We start from the raw sequence: 9,645 nt of genomic DNA on the forward strand, positions 1-9,645 counted from the left end.
AACAATTGACATTCAAAGCGATTTTTTTTTTATTATTAATATTATTATTATTATATTAGGTTCCACAGCACCAAAGATACACACCAGATAGGTACATAATGATTAGACCAATGCAGACGTTTTTGATTACCTCTTTTTACCTGCTTTCCAGAAATTATGTACTAGACTACTAGAGGTACATGTATTACAGGGCGTGGCTGTTTTTAATCAAAATCCTACTCTTCTCTTTTCGGCCGATTCACTTTTCGACCACCAAAACAAAAATGTATAGAATATAGGTATGTAAAAAAATTAAGTAATTGGTATATACATTTTGTAAAATTATTGCAATTATATGATTATAGAATTTTGAAAATGATTAAAAGTATAAGTTACATACAACTTTCTAAAATTAAATGTAGACAATTATTTAAAATATAAGAATATCTATAATTCTATAATTATTAACATTATTTTTATATTGATATATCATAATATTTATAATATTATATAAAACAAATAGAATTTTATCTTGGCTATAAAAGATAGTAACACTACAATATTCACAACGATCAGTCTTGCATTTACATATTACATAGTACATAATACATTTACTTAAATATATTAGGCTGCAGTTGCCATCACAATCAAACACGACCATCGATCTAATAATTAATTAAAAAAATTATAAATAGGTTTTAATAACTTTCGATATGTATAACCCCCCAAAAAAAAATATAATATTAAACTTCATATATATTGTGTAATTTAAAAATTACCTATTTGATATTACTATTATACTAAATAATTATTGACAAAAATTGTTTATTATTATTTTATTTTTTTATAATATTATACGTACTGTGAAATATCAATATAAAAATAATGTATACCTATTATATTTTAAATAATTTTCTACATTTTAATTTAGAACATTTTATGCAACTTAAACTTTTAATCATTTTCAAAATTATATAAATATATAATAATTATTGCCATAATTTTACAAAAATGATAAACCAATTATTTTATTTTTTTACATATAATATATAAATTTTTGTTTTGGTCGAAAACGGACTCGCCTGTACAACCCATTTTTTAACGACAAATGGCAATCAATAAGAAATGTTCAAATGTATAATATTTGTTTGTTAGTTGTTAAGTAGTATCTTAGATATCGTTATGACAAGACATCGAGTACGAGTTTTATGTACTTACTAATTCCGTCTAAAAACTGTCTATTTTATAGGTTATAATATTATCATCAAATGATAGGTTTATAATTATATTATATTTATAAGTTCATACAGATTACAGTTTATAATAGAAATTAAAATTTCAAGCTAAGTTCCGATCTAAATCACTTTACAGGTTATAATATTAAAAAAAAAAAACTTACTAGAATACTGAAATCACCCCTCAAGCAAAGAGCCAATAGCGGGTGGCTTCTTAACCACAAATACTATTTTTTTCTTTCGTCTCTGTTCACATATACTTACTATGCTAAATAGTATAGATTGTATATGTATTATAAAAAATGAAAAAATAAAAACTAGATAACTAAAAAAATAATGATATTAAATTATTGTAGGTAATTTACAAAAAAAAAAACGGTGTGCAATGAAATTTAAAGTGGTTTTAAAAATAATATTAATTGTATTCAAGTTTTATTTATTAGCTAGTAATATAATAAATTTAGTTATTTTAAACAATATATGGTATTGAATTCAACAGTCGGAAATAAAGAGAATAATATATATTAGTATTAATATAATATATTTATTTTGATTTGTAGAGAATAAATTGATTATAATTTGATATAATTTTTTTACTCTGATCGGAAACTATGCATTTTTTTATTCGGACTACTGGAAATAATTATTATAATAAAATTTAAACAAGTCTTAAATTCAAAACTGACCTAGTAGATGATGAGCCAATCCGTCAGCTTAGTTATATACACACTACACTCTGGCCCACCAGAGAACGCACCTGTGTTGAAACGAGCAAATGTAAACTGGGCCCGCGATTACCTTTTTTGTTGTAAACTCGGCCCGAAAATTTAAGGTAATAAAATAGGTAGATTGTAAACTCGGCTCGGAAATTTCAGGTAATAAAAAAGGTCGGTTGAAATATCGGTCCGATAATATTTACCAATAAAATATAATAAATACGACATAATTTAATCTGAAAATAATAAATAACAACTAATGCCTGTGAATCATTTCATGTGCATATAAAAAGTAAAAACTCATCTACTTGTATGATCCAAGACTAAAAATGTTAATTCAAGTTTCAATTCCATTCACTCCAATATATATTCCGTCATTGCGAAATTAAAAGAAATACAAACAAAAAAGTACATACAAAAATAAGGAAATATCAGTAAGTTAATACGTTAAACACATGACTTTTTACTTAAAAAAATAGATTTATACATTATATTTTTACACTTTTTACACTTACAAATTTACATAAATACATTATACAGTTATATAACGATTTTCATACTTTGAATAATAATACGAAAATGAAAATAATCATATAGATCGTATATAATATATTATATACCATTTATAAAAATATTTGAATAGACAGGACCGTAGGAATAGTTTTCGAATACATTTTGAATGTATTCCCTCTTTTCATTTAATTATGAATTTATTCAAATTCTGGTATCCAGAGTAAATGTAAAAGTATGAATACTTAAAGACCATATTTTGAATTTTTGAGATTTTTGTACTACTAAATAAGTATTTTGTGGTGTTACATATTTCGGTTATCGAATGAAAACACTCTTATTCCCGGTACTTTACCATCTAACTCGTTATAGGTACAGCATGATACAGCTTTACAACATTCGAAATTCTAATACGACGAGCGTCAGTATGTCGGTTAGGATAAAATAAAAAATAAAGCACAAAATAAATATGAGATAAAGTAATAGTTTAATATTCATTCAATAATACAGATAATGGTATACGTGTGACGATTACACAATATAATTTTACAATAATTTATGGGCTTAACTAATTGCATTATATAACAATAATATTGTAGATCAACTATACAATAGAATTGAATGATAATACCTAATATAATTTAGGTAATTTTTTTTTTATCGACAAACAAATTTTTGTTGAACAATTGATAAAAAGTCATTAAAGCGGCTAATATCGTATACAAAGTAATTGTGTTAATTGCATAAACCATGACATCGTTGTGATGACTGGATGTATAATGTATAATTGTAATTCTTTTTTTACCAAATCTCATTGTGGTACGTACGGGAACCTCTGTGCAATTATTGTCGAACACTACTGATGGAAAGTCGCAATACATCTTATCAATGTTGCCATTTAATATGCACACAAAACACGCACCGTCGCACGTGCAGTTTTCCTTCTTGATGCAGTCATATTTTGTGTAGAACTGTTGGTCTTTCTCAGGAGTTTCTTCACACATGAAACATAACGTATAACCTTTTGAAGTTATGGCGCAGTTGTGTTTATTCTTTGTGTGGCATTCAGATTGTATGCAATCTTCACAGGTATTGAAGGATATGAAACTATCAAGCGATTAGGTGACATCGAAGTTGAAGACATTCAACAGTACCAAAATAGTGAACACGGAGACGACGGCGTGCGACAGGACTAGCATACTGTTTTTCGGTTGTGTATATTAAATTACGGTGTTTATAATAATATTATGATATGTGCGGCGTATTCCGCGATGGATCTTCGCTGTGTGGTAAATAAGTACTAGATACTAGAGTACTAAATAAGAGTTAATTTCGAAGTAATATATTTTTATTAGCGTGAGAAATGGATATTAGCGCACAGTTTATAAAACCAACGATATTGTTGAAATTATAATTTGTATGTGCGATAATGGCTGTTGGACTGGCACTACAGTATAAATCCGTAAACCGTTCGTATTTATATCCAAACTCCTGTGGTGCGTGTGATCGTGGCATACATTTAATTGACCGGATGTAAGTGCGGTAACGTTCAAAAATAAATATTTTCTTACATGAACATACAAATTATAATATTATAGATCAATACAGTGCTTCCTCCTCTATGAGTCAGATGGTGATATATGATTCAATTATTCAATTAATTTTAATTATAATAAATAATTCGATTCATGAATGTTTTCGATGCTGAAAACCTGTATTTGTATTATTACCTAGTGTCTACCACTATATATAATAAATTTTAATGATAACAATCACCTATATATTATTATATATTATTAAAATAGATTGACAATCATAGCGATTTCATTTTTTTTTCGTTTATCATGGTAGGTTGTACTTCACCAAATTAACTAAAATAGTTTTACCCGTCGTAAAAATGATTTAGTACATTTTACTACATTTTACTTTACTTACCTGTCTTTATATTTAGTAACTAATTAATCCATTTATTATAGTATTAGTATCAATGGTAATTTATAATAATTACCTTCCTATTTTATATTTATGTATTATAACTACGCAATAATCAATCGTACTCAGGTTATAACTATCAGTAAAAATAACAACATTTTTTTAAATCTATTTAATCCATTTTTGATTTATTTTTTGAATAAAATAAAATTTTTAATTTCATATTCTAACCTAATCTTAATAGGTATATACAAATCAAAATTCCGACAGGTAATTTTCCAGGTGTATTCATAATTTTTTTTAAGCTGCAACAAATGATTCATGATTTGTATTTACTATTTTATTTTAAAATTATTTTATTCATATAGTTATAAAATAATTTAATATTTGTTTAAACTCACTCTAAGATTAAAACGTTAATGTTCATAAATATTTTAATATTTTTACGAATTAGGGTTCTCAATTTTATATATAGTTTTGTCGCAAAATAATACTTTTAATAATTTTACTTCATTGACATTGTCTTATATAAATCATATAATGTCAAATTGACTAATCATTTTATTTTTATAGCCTTTAATATTGTATATACGCAAATCTCAAAGCCCATGTACGAGTATAAGTAATATATATATATATATATATATATATATAAATATCAATAAGCCACAAAAAATTATGTACCTAGATAAATTTAAAATTTAAAAATTAATTGCGTAAATTATTCCATGTTTTAGTTTTGATGAATTTCTTATAATATGTAGGGTTAAGTTTTTGTAACTGATTATCATTAAATCATGGAGACGACCATCTGTTTATCGAGGTCTGGAAGTATTTTTCATAAAATAAATTAATTTTTGAAAAAGCTGCTTTTACACCATAATATTATTTATGGTCATCATACTTTTTTAATGGAGTATTTACTTGGAGAAATTAATGCAATACTGTTCACAGAGTAAGGTGTTCGGGTCTTGATTAAATTTTTCTTTAAGTCTATCGTGTTTTCCTGGATCTCGATAATTTCTATCAGCATAGTTTGACTTAGTAGTAATTGTATGTAGAATTAAATACATTAGAATTTAAATAAAATTTTTATTTATAATTTAAATGCATAATAACTAATTATATTTTATTAATTCGTATTCAATATTTATGTTGTTTTTAAGTAATTGAAGCAATTTTTTTTATAAGTTAGATTTGGAAGTATTATGTCAACAATTTATTTTTTTGTGGATGGAGGATGGTGTAATTAAATAATTAAATGGTGGCGCGAGTCCTAATTTTAAATGCTCGACCAAACCATTTTTTTTAGATCCGCCACTGATAATGATTTAAATAAATACATTTTTTTTAGAATTATTAAAAAATATCAGTCTTAACACACATTAATTAAATTACATAAATAATTATATTAAATTATAAATTTGATTGATAACTAAATGTGATTATTTCAACGTTGAGAAGACACCCGTGTATCACGTGCTGTTTTCGTCTTATAAACGGTCTATCAGCGATCAGCCAATAAAAAAATAATAAAATATGATAAAATGTTTTTTTTTTTATAATAATTCATGTAATTAGTAGGATAATATAATTTTTTCAAAAATATTGCATTTATTATATAATTATTTATTAATATTTAATTATTAAAATTTATAAATTTATAAATCGAAATTTAATTAAATCATTCTGTAAATACCTTTAAAAATTAAAAATAGATTTATAAAACCTATAAATAAATAATATTTTAAAATAAATCAGAAATTTCAATACATTTAGTAAAATTCATAACATAATATACTTACATAACATACCTATATTTTATGTATATTTTATTAAAAATAATAAACTTTTAATCGCGAATTAATAAATAAATATGGGATACATTTATACGGTAAAATAATGTTATCTTAATTTTCGATATCAGCTATAATTTCTTATCAAGGGGCAGAACTCTTATCTAGGGGATTGAACTGTACCATTCCATATTTATCATAACTAATTCAATGTTACCAAATATGCAAACGTTAAAAGTACATATTTTCCCAGATACTTGCCCCTACTGCGGACCTGCAGTGGTTGATTTTCTATTATCAGCCCGCCGCCCAGAAGAGTGTCCTACCCTTGGTAAAAGCTTCAAGGGAATATTCCTTAAAATAATCATAATCAAAGTCTTGAGAAAAAAGTTAAAAATTAAAATGTTGGTAGTTAAAACATCTTAAAGCATTGATTTAAATAAAAAACTTAATTTTAATTTTTAACCAAGTTGTTTGTGCTTTTCAAAAAATCATTGTAAGATAGATTCCATACAAAGCTATTACTGTTTTCCCTTACACAGTGTGACTTATTGTCATATAGAGTTTTTGCTAATGTCTTTAAATAATTTCTTTTATATAATACCATTACTTTTATAATTTATCTATAATCGTGATAATATTGAATATATGATAATTAATAACTAATGGTTATCCTACATTTCCGCTAGAAGCGCCAGGTATTAATTCTACGTGCATTAATTGGAAGCCTTATCGTGACATAACGGAAGGAGCCACAAATTCGTATTATTTTACATATTAGTTGTGTAACCAGTATATTATCTTTAATCGTGCTGGTATGTTGATTAAATTGTTATGATTATCGAAATTTATAATTATTAATAATTAAAATGTTCTTTACCTAACAATTTCATCATTTGTATATGTGTCTATAATCTATATCATGATACATCGTTAATAAATTAACGAATTTCAAAATTTGTATATTATTTAAACCTTACTGAATAATTATAAAAATATAATTTATTTTATAGTAATATTTAAATTGTAAAATAAATACATTTGAATATGATATACAACAAGCGGGTTTTTTTTTCAGGTTTGTCTCACCCTTTCGACAAGATATAGATGGGATTTTTACTTTTCTAAATTGGCAACAATGAATTCGAGAATTTCGCTAAATGTGATTTTGGAAGATGATACCTACCCATTTCCTCTTTCGGTAATCGCCACAGCATCATCGTCGTCATCGAAACGTGCCGTCGGACGTTAGAGCGCGCTGTCGTCGAGACGTGCTGACGGTTGTCGGTGCGCGCCGTCGATCGTTAGGTAGTCTGTAAGTGGGGGCACGGATATAGATACTATGGTTGCACAACGAGCACGGATATGACGGCTCAGAATGTTCCTATCAAGAATGAATAGAAAGTCGCGTCATACTAGCGCTCTCTATAGCCTCTATTATTGTTATTAGTTATGGTAACATCACAAACTAAATGTAGTCTGTGGTAACATGGTACAAGATTTCTATAATAATGACTGTAGAGGGCACTAGTAGTACGCGACTTTTTGTCAGATTTGATAAGAACATTCTGCGCCGCTCAACGCCGTGATCCAATATAGGCTGTCGTGCAACCATAGTATCTATATCCGTGGTGGGGGACACGAAGCAATGCGTGATATCGGACCTAACCTAACCTAACCTTGATGGCTTGATCGGCGCGCAATCTTTTCTTGCTATGCACAGTGTAGTGAACACGAGCGAAACGGTATCTACGTTTCTTTTTTGAAGGATATTAAAATAAATAAATATATTCTTAAATTGTATTTTTTAAAGAACGTATTTTAAATATTAAAATCAAACTTAACTTAAAGTATAGGTACTTTAAATGTATTTCTCCATGGTTAGCGGGTAGTGGAATTTAGGTTAAGAGAGTACCTAACAAACGTTTGCAAAGGAATATAAAACTTAAAATGATGTCTATAATTCATACACGTCATCAAGCAGAGTTCGAGCTACGCCTGAAACTTATTCAACCGGCTTTGGATCGCGTTAAGTTAATGCTGCGTCATGGTCAAAAGCAGAAGAGACTGGTAAATAGTCAGATTTACGTGTCCGGAGAATGCGCGGCATGGCTAGTCGGTCGCGCCGAAAGATTTAATGTCATTGACATTTTTGCCATGGGATATACACTAGACGATTTTACTTTCCCTTCCAACGAGACAAACGAAGAGATGACGGAATTCTATACCGCCAATTTTACACAGGCAATCGATTTCTATACAGATGGTACTGATTCCAAACCGCCTATAAAGGTAATATTCTCGAATTTTGATTTTACGGTGGTATCAGTTTTTATCAACCTATTCGACACCGGATTAATTTTTACCAATGATTGTCTGTGTAATTACTGGAGGTGCACGGTGACTAATGACGGCTGCCTGATACATGGTGAGGTTGACTATCCACAATTGTTTGATATGTCATACGATAAAAAAACATTAATGGCTTTTCCAAAGTTAAGGCCTGAAATTCGAAACTTTTTTCATGGAAATATCCGCAGTCGTGAGGAGTATATTGCCAAAATGTCTGTTGAACCCGGTCGTAGGAATAAGTATTCTATGAGCTTGTTTCCTAACACATTGACTACTACTAAACCTCGCGACTTGGCCATGTCATTTTGTGATTATAAAATGTATTGTCGGTACTGTCAGCGTCGCCATAACTTGGCAGTCAAGTATATAAATTTATGGAGACATAAGACATATGCAATGCCACACGGTTATGGCTATAAAGCAGCTTTAGCGCGTTTTAAAACACAGAAAACCATGGATAGTTACGATAATGTCTGCATTGTCAATCTCTGTACATGTAAAAATATACAATCAGCATCATTATGAGTATTTTCAGCCATTTTGAAGAAAACCAGACCATCAGTGTTCAGGGATATATAAATTTAGATTTCTGTCTGATATCAATTTGTATTGACGGTTTTTAAACTAGATTTTTATCAATCTTACAGAATACAAGACGAAATATAAGATAAGGTAAACTATATTCCTATATCCTATTATACAAAAGATCGATAGAGTGGTAGGTAGGTACTTGAGATGGTGCATTTAAACATGATTTATCCATATTGAGCAAACGTTAGTTTGACTAAAATGCTTCTAAAAACTATGTATTATATAAACAATTATTTTTAATTTTAATTGATAGGTAATAATAAAAACTTAAATTTTACTTTAATTTAAATGAGTTAGGATAAAAACTATGTTTTAATCTTTGCACTATTATAATAGTATATAGCACTATTTTTTGTTGGTTAAAATCAAAATTTGGATTTAAAACAACAACATTGAAAATATATTGCTTAATAAAGTATCAAACTAATTACTTAAGAAGAAAACCATAAAAAAACAGCATTTTTTAACCTATAACAGGAACATCATAATTCATTTTTTTACTTGGTTAAGAACTTAATACAAACTTCTTGAGAT

The 9,645-nt window shown here is 27.6% G+C and overlaps 1 protein-coding gene across 1 annotated transcript; it reads left to right on the forward strand.

Annotated features, from left to right (window-relative positions):
- The first annotated feature begins 8,118 nt into the window (after positions 1–8,118).
- LOC132923422 (uncharacterized) lies at positions 8,119–9,288 on the forward strand. Its single transcript, XM_060987403.1, has one exon. It carries the CDS (start codon positions 8,119–8,121, stop codon positions 9,043–9,045), a length of 927 nt encoding a protein of 308 aa, XP_060843386.1. The 3' UTR covers positions 9,046–9,288.
- The last annotated feature ends 357 nt before the right edge of the window (positions 9,289–9,645 follow it).

Source organism: Rhopalosiphum padi, chromosome 2, assembly GCF_020882245.1.
Source record: "Rhopalosiphum padi isolate XX-2018 chromosome 2, ASM2088224v1, whole genome shotgun sequence".
Taxonomy (NCBI): domain Eukaryota; kingdom Metazoa; phylum Arthropoda; class Insecta; order Hemiptera; family Aphididae; genus Rhopalosiphum; species Rhopalosiphum padi.

Coding starts and splice junctions, on each gene's coding strand:
- LOC132923422 (XM_060987403.1), top strand. CDS start 8,119: ATGATGTCTATAATTCATACACGTCATCAAGCAGAGTTCGAGCTACGC.